The 15,584-nt window shown below is 39.6% G+C and overlaps 1 protein-coding gene across 11 annotated transcripts in view; it reads right to left on the minus strand.

The window, feature by feature from the left end:
- Nucleotides 1–15,584, minus strand: part of ABI3BP (ABI family member 3 binding protein) — a 137,362-nt gene that overhangs the window by 53,936 nt on the left and 67,842 nt on the right. For 7 of the 11 annotated variants that reach the window (XM_053386200.1, XM_053386206.1, XM_053386198.1 and 4 more), the window contains exons 16-26: nucleotides 14,130–14,204; nucleotides 12,058–12,135; nucleotides 11,521–11,595; nucleotides 10,638–10,712; nucleotides 8,822–8,896; nucleotides 8,386–8,460; nucleotides 6,743–6,817; nucleotides 3,783–3,857; nucleotides 2,025–2,093; nucleotides 874–915; nucleotides 284–355 (exon numbers count right to left, since the gene is read on the minus strand). In XM_053386200.1, coding sequence (XP_053242175.1) covers nucleotides 284–355; nucleotides 874–915; nucleotides 2,025–2,093; nucleotides 3,783–3,857; nucleotides 6,743–6,817; nucleotides 8,386–8,460; nucleotides 8,822–8,896; nucleotides 10,638–10,712; nucleotides 11,521–11,595; nucleotides 12,058–12,135; nucleotides 14,130–14,204 — 786 coding nt within the window. The remainder of the gene's footprint in view (nucleotides 1–283; nucleotides 356–873; nucleotides 916–2,024; nucleotides 2,094–3,782; nucleotides 3,858–6,742; nucleotides 6,818–8,385; nucleotides 8,461–8,821; nucleotides 8,897–10,637; nucleotides 10,713–11,520; nucleotides 11,596–12,057; nucleotides 12,136–14,129; nucleotides 14,205–15,584) is intronic. The other 4 variants (XM_053386199.1, XM_053386202.1, XM_053386205.1 and 1 more) reach the window with 4 other exon arrangements.

Consider the following 15,584-nt stretch of genomic DNA (forward strand, 5'->3'; position numbering starts at 1 on the left):
TCTTTCCACAGAAGCAACTGCAGACCTCAGTCAACCCTCTGGATTGGTGTTTGATGCAATGTGAAGGAGAGGGTCTGAAACTGCCCCTTCTGCTCTTGCTAGGGCACCACTGAATGCCAGCTATTATGGGCTTAGAATGAACTCCTGCACTTCGTTTCGGTTGCATAATTTCCATTAAACTGAATGGGGTGTATTCATGTATTACCGAAGGCAACTACACCCATGCAATGTTATTGAGATGCATATACAGACAATTTTAAATGTGACAACTGAAGAAAATTACCAGGTTTGGTATGCAGCACATGAGGGCCAATGGTTGTCTTAGGACTCGAAACACGATGCTTGACTTCTGGAGCTGAAAGAGAAAACTTGGTTAGGAGCTGTTAAAGACCAATGTGTTTGGCTCTGGCTTTTCAGATGCGAAGGTGAAGGTGATGAAACAAAATCATGCTGTGGGAAAGAAGTGCACCAAGGCAGACAACACAAGAGACTTTTGAAAGGAAAGTTGCCATAATACATGTATAAGGTTGGTTAAAGTGATTCATATGATTCATGGCCATTTCTGGAGCCTAGCTTAAAAAAGGAATGCGAATCACACACGAAAGACTTGACTGCAGTGTAATGTGGCTACTTCCAGCTGTTTTCAAAAGGTGACAGAATCACTGTGCGAGGAAAGAAAAAGTAATACTGTGGGGGGGAAATGAAAATGGTTACAAATGTGCTAAGTGATCAACATACCTAGAGAAAGGGTGAATTTTAAGGGGGGGGGGAGAAGGATGGTGTTAGATGACCTTTCAGAAGGAGAAAATGCAAATGGTTTCTGAGAAAAGAAAGTGAACAAGACCAGTCAGTGCACGAGGAAAACACCATTACCTACTATTGGAAGTTCATTGCTAAATGTAATAGGCTCCGAAACTGCACCAGAAAAAAGGTAGTGATTAAAATGAGGAAAACCTTTCAGAATGAATGTAACTATTGCACTACTCTATAAACATAAGGCTATACTACTATTTTAAAGTCAGAGTTTGAAACAAAATATTAGAATTAAGTGAGTTAACAGTGGAAAACATACACGCAAGAAAATATTACGGAAGAACCACAATCTGGAAGTACATTTCTGCCTCTTAATCTTTAGGTCAGGGGTAGCTAATCTGTGGCTCATATATGGTCAACCAAGAGATTTTTGTTAGGGTCTAATAATTCTGTGGCATTTTGTTTACTTTTTTTAAAAAAGGGGGGGAAAGTGGTTTCCCATCTTCATCAATCCCACCTTACCATGCAGGATGTGGAAGGTTGGCCATGGGTCAAAGTGCCCTTCAGCCTGAAAACAGTTAACCACTCCTGCTTCACTTGCTTCTGAAGGACTACCCTTTTTGTGAAGGCCTGGGAATAGTTGGATGGGTGTCTGCTGCTATTATTTCGGTTATCATTCTGTTTTTGCAGTCATAGAATTTTAATGGATTATTTATTGTATTGGTTTTCAAAATACTTTTCTGATACTGGGAAAGGCGGACTAGAGCGATATTTTACATACATACATACAATCAAATGCCTTATCCAACCTTGTTTTGAAATGTACCTCTCTGAAAGGCAGTTACTGCCTATTATATTTTTATTTGGAATTGATTTGCTCTGTTATTCAATCAGACCTCCCATTCACATTCTTCAAGTACATCTGGAAATGTTAAAACAGTTGAATAGTCAAACTGTTAACCAGAGGCCATGTTTGTGATTGTTTCAGACCGTCAGCCTAGCAGGCAGGATCAATTGCTCACAATCTAACAATCCAAAGTGCCAAAATGCTGAGATCTAGATTGCTGGGAGTCTAGACAGGAAACAGTCTAGTGACCAATCAAGATGGCACCTGCAGTATATTTGCAGTCATACCACCAGAGCCCTATTCAGGGACTATGCTTGAACAAGGAACGCCAACATGAGTAGCTGATGCACCACCAACAAAATCTCTACCAGCAATGGCATCACAGAAGGTTTCATTAAGACCGTTTGTAAAAACACATAATTACCAGATTTAGTAAATGAGGGTTCTGGTGCTGTGGATGGTTTAAAAGGAAACTGATCTGCTTCAGTTACAGCTGGGGAAAAAACATCGGTAAATAATTCAAGCGCATGCCAACTCAAAGGATGTATCATATGATTCAGATGACATTTATCTTAAAGACTGATGGTGCATTCCTTTGCATGTTTACTCAGAAGTAAGTTTGCTGCCTTCAGTGGGGCTTACTCTCTTACTCAACATGTTCGTGTGATGCACTGAGCCAACATTCAATATCTCCTACCTTTCATCTCTCCAGAACTCTCAAGTGTACTCCACAAGGATGGAAGCACTCCTACTGTTCATGCTCAAAAGGAGACGTTTTTCTATATGAAGTCTGTCCTGTTATACTCAACATACAAACACCTTTTTTTAAGATGCATTGTTTCAGCTTTAATTTTTTGCTGAGCCACAGCAAAATGGTCCCTTTTACAAGCTCCTTTCCCTGAGCAGGACTCCACCATTCAGAGGAACTACTCCCCTTGATTATCTGGTATGACTTATTTTAAAGCATCGGAACTCAATATATTACAGAGTCTGCTTGTACCTTCTCAGGCGCATCATCTATTTAACCACGATTCCACAGAAATTTCTGAGCCAGTCTGGTTTGAATAACCAGTTGATTCAAACCATCAACATTCAAACCTAATTATGAAAGTTTATTTGATTCTGGAGGGTTTTATATGACGGTTTTGTGTCAGTTAAACATTTTAAACAAAAATATTCCTAGAAGATTCCTTATGGGATTTAATGGTAAAACAAAAGGGCAATCAGACTGAGTGTACTTGCGCTATTTATTTTGAGATTAAAATTAATTTAATGTATAGCGTTTACAAATTTTCGCAGCTGGGTTACCAAATACTTTTGCTGGCAATGAATATGGAAGTATGATAAAAGCTGACAGGCTGGAGGATTTGGCAGTTGGGAGGAAGACTGGGGCTGTGGGATTCAGATGCTAACTAGATGTGTCTACGGTAATTCCTAGCAGTGAAACCAAGTTAAACTGTCAAGCTTTGCTTAATAGGATATGACATTCCACTCCAGTGCATTGATTTGAATTATTCTATACTCAGCAGGAGTTCCTACGACATGCTTTAGTGCAAAGTCGGCCAAAAAAAAATGTGTTCTTGTTTTGAGGGAAGGCAAAGTGTTGCAATAGATTCTGTCTCAAGTCTGAGATACTGATAGCACTATGGTACATCATATAGGAGGCACTGGGTTTTGGTGAGGGTTTTTTTTTGTCAGCAGTCTAGTGACCTGAGGAGTTGGCAGCTTTGCAGAAGAGACAGGCAGACGTATAGACCTGACTCTGTCAAAGTCATGCTCATGGTCCCTGTTGCTCCAGTCTTGGTATGCCACAAATGTCTGCAATATGTGGCAACTGTAGCATCCATGTCATAGACTTGGTTTCTCATGTGTTAGTGGTCAAGAGTTTCACCCATGCAAGAAAAGGTTCTTGAAGATTTTTGCAGAAAGTATGGGGCTAGTAGGATAGGGTATATTTCACATACTGTACATGGGAACTACTCTCCTAAAACAGCAGCAGCAGCAATGTCTAAGGTGGATGTTATAGTAGACTAACCCTAAAATTTGAAAGGCTAGCAAAATTCTAAAGATGAAATTGTGGTAGAAAATGCACTTGTAGTAAATGAAAGGTTCCTTGTAGTAACGAGAAGAAATTAAAAGAACCAGCTGGATAGTGACAATTAGCTGAAGTAAAATATATTACCCATTGTTGCCCCTGGATGTCCGACAGTGTGAGAAATCTTAGTTGTGGTGGGAACTGGAATCAATTTGCTGGTAACTGTTGGAGTAAAGGGTAGTCTCTTAAGAAAGGAAAATCCGAGAGTTCAGGATTTTAGAATGTGTATTCAAATAATGTGCAGCATGCTCTGTTTTAACTGCATTTTTGGACTGTCTACCTAATCATAAATATAATCAAGCAGTGTAGTATCACTGTTGGATTTAATTTGGGAAACCTTGATTAGAAAATGCATGGAGGGCAGGGCTATATTTACTATCATCCAGGTTCAGAGGTAGCAAGTCTCTGAGTATCAGTTGCTGGATACTCAGCAGCAATAGGCTATTTACTGGGTTCACATCCTGCCAGTGGGCTTCCCTTGAGCATCTGGCTGACTACTGTGGGAAACAGGATGTTGAACTAGGTAGACTTCAGTCTAATCTAGTAGGGCTCTTCTTATCTCCTTGTGGGATTGAATCCTTGCTCAGCTCTAATGTTAACTTAGTGGTCTTTGACAAATCCGTATTTCAGCCTATTTCACTCAAGGTTATCGTGCAGATAAAATAGTTTAGTCTGATAATTTAAAGGCAAATATGATATTATACAAAACATCAAGTCCTCCTCCAAAGCGAGTTATTAGAAGATGGAAGCAGATTCATATTTGCTGTCATTTTACTAATTCAAAACATCTGAAGTGGCACCTATAGTTCTCTAAAACAGAGCAGGAAAATTTTAGTCCTCCCTCCAGACATTGTTGGATTGACCATTGGACATGTTGGCTTGAGTTGATGATATTCCAATGACATATGGAGGCCAGATATCTCACCCCTGCTTCAGAGCATTCAGAAGATCATGTGGCTGAGTTATTCAAGCACAATGAAAAGCAGAAGGTAGTACTCTTTTAAAGTTGGAATAATACAGCCTGATCCAGTACCAGTACAAGTGGAGAAAATGAGGCTTCTTCCAGTGGAATATCTTAAGGATAAGAGCAAAAGTCTACAAATCCATGAAACCAAAATGTTTCATTACTTCCATAAGTTTTTAAAAGGGAAAGACAATGCCCAACTCTGCAGGTTGCTGCTTAACAAGAGGGAAAGGAATGTTGAAGCTAATTTAATAGAAATATGAACGTGTTATATTTAGCATACAGCATATATTATCCATCCTAAGAAAGTGAAAAATAATACATCAGTCGTCAACATCCATTCCAAGACACACACACTGTCAACCTGGCACATTTAAGCCTCTCTGGTGCTAAGGCAAACAGTACACAAGGGAATTGTGTCACCAACAGGAAGTCCTACTGCTTTTGACTCCCCTGAGCTAATATTTCAGATTTGTATGTTTAGCTGAGTACACCGGAGAGTAGCTGACCTGTAGTAGACAGGGCAAGCTTTAGGGTATAGATCAAGTAACACAAACCCCGTTCTACTTCTGACTCATAACTAAAAATAGATGCATGGTACTTATCCAAGTGGAAAGCATCTCATCATTTTAATGGCCAGTTCCCCCTTTCAATCTTGGTGAAATTCTATGACTTTCCTTCAACTCTACAAAAGCATGAAGAAAATAAACAATATGGAAATTTCAGTTTACATTGTGAAAGGCACATCTGTTGTCTCTCATTTAAATCTCTGGATTAATCTTTATACATGGATGGAGAAGACCACATGTTGCACAGAGCACAGCTGTACTTCTTATTGACTGAAAGTTGATAGTATATATGACGGGAAAATATATTTCCAACTATATGTGCCTGTGTGTGTTTATCCTTGGGCTGCACATGGCACCTTCCTATACTATGTGTTTTACTTCAAGCCTAGTAAAGGCTTTTGGAGTCCCTGCTTTCACACTGGAGACATACCTATATTTTTTTGGGGGGGGGGGGATGTATGGGCTTTTCTGGTCAAAGTACTGTGAGGGGATGATTAAGTCATAGCTAAATGGGAAATTGCACCCAAGCAGCTTGGCTGGACTGGATCTGGTCATCACAGGTTGAAGAAATTGGTTGTTGCAAATTAAAGTGCCAGATTTTGAGGAACATATTAAGATTGAATGGTTTAGTTGTGGTTTCTCAAAGCTGTAATATGAAAAATATCAAAATGTTAGCATATATCACATAAATCTGTTTAGTTCTGCAGAAATTCTCATGAACAGAGGTAGCATGAAAAATAAAAATAAAAAGATTTGCTTGGGTCTGAAATATCCACATAAGTAGGGGCCAGTGGTGCTTACTTGAACTCCTGAGTGCTGAGTCACTGCTGCTTATCAGGAAGGAGAGGGACGAGGAGGCAGGGAGATCAGTGCTGGGCAAATGAACTGGCACAGCCAATACAGCTATCCTGGTGGTACATTTGCACCACACAAATCTCCCTGCTGCCTCACCTTACAATAAATAGCTGTAACTCAGCTGCTGGGAGGTCAGGTGAGCCCCAGCACCCATAGTACCATACTGCTTTGTATGGAATAGAAGCAACATAGCACTTATTTCCAGTCAAAATATTCTTTCATTGAGTTTTCGCTGGTATTTTTCTTGAAACCTCTTTCAGAATTTCATCCCTATCATTATTTATTGCTAGTACTGACTGAGCTAGCAAATCAACCAACATTAACTTAATTGTCAAACCTGAGCCAGATTTCAAACAAATTAGGTAATGGCAACTTAATTCACCCCATTACAATATTTTAACTTACAAAACAACAGAACTATAAGCTTTGACATGACAGCAAAATCTAATTTGGTGTTTAGAAGCTGTTTTTAATCTCAGACTGTTACTTGCGATTACGAATGGAATTATATTGCATTACAAGTTCTAAGATTATATAAGAATGAATGCACACGAACAACACACGTTCTGTTTTTGTGAACTGCATGTCCAAGTCTGTCAGAAGAAAGCTTGATCCATGCTGTGGAATAAAATAGTTATAGGAAAGTACATAGCAATTACCCGGTACAATCTTTGGCTCTTCCAGATGGGGAGGGATTTGGGGCTTGGAAACTGGGATTTTTGTTTTACTGGGAGCTGAAAGGAATAAAAACGAAAAGGTCATTTGTATGTGCCCTAAGAAAGCAGCACAGATAGCACCGAGAGCTTAAAATGAGGGGGAGTCCTTCATGACCAGTGTTGTGTGCTCACCTAAGTCCAAAACTACATAGGAGTATCCCAAACAAACAGTTACTGAGATACCAAGAACTGCATGGCATATACAACAGGCTTACGCTATCCCTGTGTGATTATTTTCTTTTCGATCCTTCCCCCTTAAAAATAAAGCCGTATTACAAACTAGTCTGGGAGACTCAAAAGTAGTTTGCCAAAGGTCATGGAGGGGCTGCTACTTGAGTTAAAAAAATTATTCTGTGCATATTTTGAAGCAAATCTTAGCAAGTCAGACTGGTCAGTCTGCACAGGGTTATAGGCATGGCCCCTTGGGCTCACAGAACTAGTCTCACCGTTTTTTGGAACTTGATCAATATATGAAGAAAATAACTTATTTCCCTGGGATGCCTGCAAACCGCTATGCATTTTTCTTTCAGCAGTTTCCTGTCCAACCAACAGCACAGATCACCTGTTTTTCAAAGATAAGTTCCTGAATGCTAACCTTGCCTTCCCCACTCCTCCTCTATGATTGTGGGGTTGGGGATATTGTTTTGCTTTTTCTCAGACCCCAGAGATAGTAAGCATCATAAAAAACTGAAGCACCAATATTGTGTTTTGTGCTGCGTTCAAAGGTCCCACTCCAGTGTTTTGGCACCCTGACAGACTCCCAAATACTGAATGCATGCAGAGAACCAACACTGGGAAGTACCTGTGTACATTTGCACCTGCCAGATCCTACAGGGGATGCATATACAAAAGTCTGCTTCACCATATTTTTTGCACTCATGTAGAATTGTTAGGAGGGGACACGGGTGGCGCTGTGGTTTAAACCACAGAGCCTAGGACTTGACGATCAGAAGGTCAGCGGTTCGAATCCCCGCGATGGGGTGAGCTCCTGTTGCTCAGTCCCTGATCCTGCCAACCTAACAGTTTGAAAGCATGTCAAAGTGCAAGTAGATAAATAGGTACCACTCCGGCGGGAAGGTAAACAGCGTTTCCGTGCGCTGCTCTGGTTCGCCAGAAGTATTTTAGTCATGCTGGCCACATGACCCAGAAGCTGTACGCCGGTTCCCTCAGCCAATAAAGCGAGATGAGCGCCGCAACCCCAGAGTCGGTCACGACTGGACCTAATGGTCAGGGGTCCCTTTACCTTTACCTAGAATTGTTAGGACTAAACTGAAGCATCCCTGACTTTGTCGCCCTGCTTGTGAGCTATGAAAAGTCTGACTTCCAGTCCAGGGGGTGGGCTGAAAAAGTCCATAGTACATTTTCCCTCTAATGTTCTAACTAGGCAGATGAGTGGCATAGGAGAGGAAGGGGAAAGGAAAGAACTGACTCTGTTCTGTAGCTTTCAACAGTCTATTTGCAGTCCATTTCATGTGGCCCCTATTTAATAGACCAACCATCTATAGAATAAATGGAGGCATATACAGAGTTATTTAACTATTACAATTATTTATCTGTCACTTCATGTAAACCTAATTAATTATTACCCTGTGTTGTTCTTGGCAATTCAGGGGTTTTATAAATTTTAAGTGTAGTGGCTTCCCATTGAGGTTCTTTTTCTGCTGATGAAAAAAGAAAAGAGAGAGAGCAATAAATCATGCGGAAATTAGACAGTTCTTCATAAAAGATGTTTAAAGTTAGATCTATTTTCCATTTCCCAGAATCAGTATATGATTACTTGCAATTAATATAAAAATAGGGTTCTTTCTGATTCCTGCATGGTTTTCTTATTATAACTGTTTTCACCGAAAGATTTTATGAATATGAATATATGAGGTAGCGCGCAAAGACTGAAGCCTACACAAAGTTGACCCAAAAGGGTTTTGTATTTCCTCAAACCAACAACATAGCTTTTTTCAAACAGGCTAACTTTGAATTCAAACAACATCAATAATTACAATCCATGGCATGAATTGTTATTACCATGTTTAGATTCTGGTATTTTGGGATGGGCAGAAGGTTTAGGTGTAGAAGGAACCAATTCTGTTTCCGGCAGAGCTGAAAGACACAGGTTGTATTATAGATTTTTGCTTCTTACTGTCTTTTTTAATTTTCTTCCTAGGAAATTAGAATCAAATAAACTAAAGTGAAGGTGAAACAGGATGTTTAAAAATTGTAAATTTGTTGCAAAAAATATACCTCTTAAAGCCTCAAACAACAGCAAAATCATATTTGTCTATTCTTTTCCAGTAACTCACCAGATGACTTTAAGAAAGCCATTCTCCCTCATGCCCAGGTGATCTATCTATAGGAATAACAATATTAGCCTACCTTACCAAGTTGTTTTAAGGATTACAAATATAACGTATGTGAAGTACTTTGGACTCTCTCAAGTGCCATCACTTACATATACTGTTAAATAATATTTTCATTACTCATGTAATGGTTGATTATGCTGATTATGTAATGCATAATTGACAAGGCTTGTGGTAGCTCTCACAAGAAATACGCGTGGAGAAAATTAGTAAAGCCGGTATAAAAATTATAGAATGCTACATGCCAATTCATAATCATAGGTAAAAGAAGGACTTTTCCATATACTTCTGGATAACAAATTTAGAATGCTAGGTCAAATACAGTGGTACCTCAGTTTAAGAACAGTCCTGTTTGTGAACTATTCGGTTTACGAACTCCGCGAAACCAGAAATAGTGTCTTTGTTTGAGAACTTTACCTCGGTGTAAGAACAGAATCTGAACGGTGGAAGGGCACCGGCAGCAAGAGGCCTCATTAGGGAAAGTGCGCTTCAGTTTAAGAACGGTTTTGGTTTAAGAACGGACTTCCGGAAGGGATTAAGTTTGTAAACTGAGATGCCACTGTACAGATATAACAATAAATTATTATTTTGTGTGTGTGAAGTGAACATGCTACAGGAGGAAGAAAATTTAAAGCTTCTTTTTGTGGTTTGGAGCAAATAGTGGTTTCAGATTTTGTATAGGAAGTTCTTCAAAGTGTAGTTCAAAACCACAATTTGAACCTTGTATTAACTAGCTATGGTTTAGGTAAACCAAGTTCCCTGACACAAAGGGAAACTGTAGTTTGTTCCAAACCATGGACAGAAGCAGCTTCTGGGGGGAGGGGTGTAGCTGCAGCAGTAGCCTCCTAACAACAGCATAGCTGCTGCTTACTCGGAGGGGCAAGGAAGTGGAACAATGGGACATGTGCTGATACACCAGGGGGAGAATTGGTATGGCTCCCCCACTGTATCTCTGCAGCTGTGACCTCAAAACCGCTTTGCCCACAAGGAAAGCTATCTAAAAATCATCCAAATTCAAGTACTATAAATATTTTTTAAAATAAATGTTTTCTTTTTATGTGGATAAGCATTACTTTCCTTCAGAAAAGCAATTTGCTCAATTTGCCACTGGCCTTTTAAAATAGTTGTCACACTTTTGCTGAAAACAGGAAATGGCTGCTTCTATAATTTCTATGAGCCAAATCTTCAAATAACAACAGCAAGCACATTTGCCCACACTGTTTCACAAATGCTCATTGTTAAATTGATCAAAGGGCAGATATTTCAATGGGCATCAGTTCAACGAGCAATTTCAATTAAGAGCAATAATGTTTTCAGATTTCAAGAATTAATGCTGTAGCTGTAAGCCAAATACTACACTTGAAAGTACACTCTGTTTTTATTATTTGCAGTGGTGAAAAATGGCAATAAAAAATATTTTCAGGGCTCTTCAGGGACTGAATTTTAATGCAAGTTATACAACTTTTCCAGGAAATGAATGTTACCTGGAGCAGCTTTTAATTGTTCAGTAATTCTAGAAGTTTTAGGTGTATTCTGCTTCAAAGGTGGTTGATTAGTGGCTAGAAAAAGAAGAGAATTCAAACTGAACAGAAAAAGACAAATATAACTAAAAGTTACCAATCTTGAAGTGAAATATTTCCTATTCATTGATAAAACAAATTTTTTTAATGTGAAAATAGAAAGATTGGGTTGGGGTGGGAACCTATCAAATTCAAAACAGAAGGTCAGTTATCACCAAATACACTAAACACATTTAGTAACGACTCATGTACAAAACTGGCAGTAACAGCCCCTATTTCAACAGAAAGATGGCAAAAGGGAAGAGGGCACACCCACAAACTCTTCTGAGCTTGATTGTATAAGCCTCAGTAATACAACATGGACTATTCAATGGAAAATAAACTCTTAATGCATGAGATCTGGAAAGCAGAAAAAGCTAGAAATAAATTTCAAATTAATCATCAATAGTTGCATACATTGATTTCATGTTCATAATCAATGTATCTAAAAGAAAAGTGCAAATTTCTTTGATTGTAATATAGATTTGTGAACAATCTGCATTTCATTACCAAACCCAGGTTCAATAGCTCTTGAGAAAAAAATAAACAGAAGAAATGTTTTTTGGTGTGAATCAAAATTTATCACAGTACTCAGATTTATCCCAGAAAAGTAGTAACTGATAGTAATTTAGCATGCAATCCTAACCATGTCTATGCAGAAGTTACTCCTACTGAATTCAATGAGGCTTACTGCCAGGTACTGTAAGTAGGGATAGGATTGATGCTCTAGTAGCTATTACACAGTTGAACAGAGAAGAGTTTTAAAAATGCCATCTGTAGTGTATACATAAAGTGAGTATTTAATTACCGGAGCTCACATGCCATCCTTCTGGAGTGGCAGAAGTCTTCCATTTAAAAGGAATAAATGGTGTTTCAGATGAAGCTGAAAAGAGCATCATGATTACATTTAAAATCCTTCAAAATTTAAACAAACCGTTCATGCAACACTCTTGCAATGATGAACAGAATGGAATGGACCGGCAAGGCTGATGAAAGTGATGGAGTTGTAGACCACATTGCACTGATCTTAAGCATAACTCAGTGCTCCAGTGACAAGTGACAATCTCCCTCAAAGACAGTTGTGCAAAGAGATGGATAATAATAATAATAAAAAGAAATGATAGGAAGCCCATGCAGCTTTCGTAACTGAAATTAAAAATAAAAGTATGAACCATGTTTCTACAAAGGTTTGGAGACTTTGTAGAAGCTAGAAGTGTGATAAAAGGTGAGTATGGAAAGGATGGTGGTTATTTTATTCTGAAAGAAATGGATTCACGTGGAATGAAAATGTTTCTGATGAAACATGACACACAGTATGACCATTCACGTTGAAAAAGAGCATTACCCTGTGGTGTCTTTGGCCAGTCAAGAGGCTTGGATGTTTTTGGTGTGAAAGATTCCAGGGTGGGTTCATTTGTTACTGCTGGAAGAAATGTTGACAAGTATAAGAAGAAAAGCCAGCTTGGTGGGGGGAAAAGTTTCTGCAGGAGGAAAGCTATTTTTCTGTAGGAAAAACCTGAAGGGTTTCCTTGACTATTGGCCATTGTTTTTAGTTTACCAGTTTAGTAGGTGTTACAGATGAAGTCATCTGTTTAAATCACACTGTATGAAAGATTTCCTTCTTCGTAGTGTATGTGGATTTGAACAAATGCTGAGTGGTCATCTGTTTAGTTCCTGCCTGCCCGCCCACCCATACTGTAATTGTTTTGGATTATATCTTGGTATCTGAATCAGTGCCACACAGAAAAACTTAAGGTTTTATTAACGACTCAACTGAAGTGACATTATCCAAGCAAAGTGGAATACCACAAGCAGCAACACTGTAATAAGCAACATAGTCTACTAAAAGTTACTGTGCAATGTAAACACGTAAACTCAGAAAATCTCAAATTGCGTGACTTGCTTCCAGGTAACTGTGTAGCCTTAACCTAGCAGTGAGAACATATGGGGCACTTTGAAGTCCCATTTCGGTCAACTAAGGTGGTCACCTATATTAGCAGAAATCCCCTCTTCTACTTGACATTACAGGAACAGAAACCCTGCTCTCTTTTGCATTTGGCCACACTGGTTCCAGCAGAAGAGACTTAAGACATAAGACTTAACTCTAAGACTATTTATTTTCTGTTTTCTTTCCTATGTTTATAGCTTGTTCTATTTTATCTGGATAAGCTGCCTTGAGTCTCACTGGGAAAAAGATGAGATATAAATAAATATAACTATATTTTTAATACAGTCATACCACAGAAGTTGAACAGAATCCCTTCCGGAAGTCCGTTTGACTTCCAAAATGTTCGACTTCGAAAGTGCAGCTTCTGATTGGTGGCAGGAAGCTCCTGCAGCCAATCAGAAGCCCTGTCAGATGTTTGGCTTCCGAAAGAACGTTAGAAAACCGGAACACTCACTTCCGGGTTTTGATCCTTCAGGAGCTGGAACATTCGACTTGCAAGGCGTTCAGGAGCTGAGGTACAACTGCACTATTATTATCCACATCATATAGGGGGCCTTAAATATAGCCTAAAACAGGCAGGCCTTGAACCTCTAGGAATTTACAGCATATTTACAGGAATTTACAGGAATTTACACACTGGGAAAAACAGAAGGTGTTTAAGGGAGAACAACAGGAAACTCCCCCAAAGCCACGAGGAAACCATCTGGATCCATCAGCCTGCTGAGGTTGACCATCTTAATCAGTCCCCCACCCCTGCAGAGGCTTTGAGTTCTAAACCCCACAAGGCAGTGGTTTGACCATGGCAACAGAACTATAGAGCCCTCCACTCTAAGATCACCATCATACAATCAAACACAGAAAACCAGTCCAGAGTGTTCTCTGCAGCATGGGTAGGGCCAGAAATTACTTAGGACAGACCCATGCTTGTCATGGAGGACATGAAATCCTGAGGCATTCTTGAGGGGAACCTCAGTGTGAATATTAAAGTCATCCAGCACAACCAGCCAGGGGGACTCTAACACCAACCCTGAAAGCACGCCAGCTAGCTCAGGAAGGGAGACTATTGATCAGTGGGGTGGGTGGTACACAAACAGAATCCTTAATCTGTCCTGGTTACCCATTTCAGATACACTCTTGAACCCAGCAGATTGTGGGAGAGGACACCTGGTCAGGGGGATGCAACCCGCTATGTGCAGGTGTAATTTGCCAGACTGTGAGGATGGCATTATCTGGAATTGTAGTCTGTAGATTTTGCTTTCTAAATTCAGTTTCAGATAGAGTCATTCCTCAGAAGATTCTGCAAACAGAAATTCTAATGACATAGAAGAAGTATTGAGAGCTGGCGCCTAAGGACACATCCCCCAGCTTCTCATTTAAGAACAGTTTTACTGATTTCAGTGAAACTATTCTGAAGTACAGCAGTCTGAAGACTGCAGTCTTAATTCCATGGATAGGATGCAATGGTATACCTGGTTCGGAGTCTGATTTGTCAATCTCATCAGATCTTCTGGGGCTTGAAAGATCAGGTTGTGTTTTGCTGAAAACTAAAAATAATAAATTGATAGCAGTTGTAATTATGATTTCTTTTAAATCTAATTTTTATTTTCTGAGGTAGCTTTGCTTGTATATAACTAGTATCAATAATAAGAGTATTTTTTGGGAAAAAGCTTTTGATTTGGTTGATTTTTAACTAATAAAGTTTAAAAGCATTCAAAAATGACAATATCTTAATGCAGATGTCTTTGAGGATCTTAAACTAAGGGGAAGAAGAGTTTGGATTTGATATCCTGCTTTATCACTACCCGAAGGAGTCTCAAAGCAGCTAACATTCTCCTTTCCCTTCCTCCCCCACAACAAACACTCTGTGAGGAGAGTGGGGCTGAGAGACTTCAGAGAAGTGTGACTAGCCCAAGGTTGCCCAGCAGCTGCATGTGGAGGAGCGGAGACGCGAACCTGGTTCCCCAGATTATGAATCTACCTCTCTTAACCACTACACCACACTGGCTCTCAAAGGAGAATACCTTTTCTTTTGAAAAACTACACTCATCTCTCGCAAACAGAAAAGGGGAATCCAATATTTTTCTTCTTCAAACGTGGACACATAGGATATTCTAAAGGTTTCACAAACATGTTGAGGTCAGTATCTTTTGCTGAATATTTATATTTAAAATACATATTAATTTCAGGAGAACAACATCAGATCCACTTTGCTTTCCCTTGTGGAAATCAATTTACATGGTACCTGTGCTATGTTGCCCTGCAAATGGCAGGTAGGAGAAGGCACTAAGTAGGAGTTACAGAAGTCCCTAGACCCTATCTGTCAACTACAGTAAAATAGAAAAATCATCTGTACAAACCTACATAGTGCCCTATTGCCTACTAGCAAGTGATGCAAAGGGACAGGTGAGTTTCACCTTTGGATAGAATATTCTATACATGAGCTACATATTAGAATTACATTTTGCACTATTCAACTAGCAAGTAAACATACAGGGTGGGATCCAAAGAACTCTGTTAGGCATGCCAAAGGGGTTTGAGGTGCCCAGTGGAAATTTTAACCTTTTTAAAAAAACGAATAGCAGATCTCTGTAGGGAATAGCAGCTCCTTCACTTTCAAAAACCAGATTGCCATTTGGCAGGGGGAATTGCTGTACTAGAAAAACAAGTTCGAAGCTTCCATGCGGACATGGAACTCATTGTGCAGGGCTTTGGATTCCAGCCACAATGTGCTTCTAGGGTATGTGTTTGTGTGGCGTGTGCATGTCTGCTCCCATCCTCTCTTAGCCCCATCTAGCATTTGAATTATGCACAATCTGGAATGGTGGGGAAGAGCTGGATGGGGTGCAGCAGGTTTGCACAGACTACCTGTTCTCCAGGCTATTCTGTGCTGAGAACAGGGGAACATAAATACCTGAACTGAGCCC

Source organism: Podarcis raffonei, chromosome 4 (genome assembly GCF_027172205.1).
Source record: "Podarcis raffonei isolate rPodRaf1 chromosome 4, rPodRaf1.pri, whole genome shotgun sequence".
In the NCBI taxonomy this organism is placed as follows: Eukaryota; Metazoa; Chordata; class Lepidosauria; order Squamata; family Lacertidae; genus Podarcis; species Podarcis raffonei.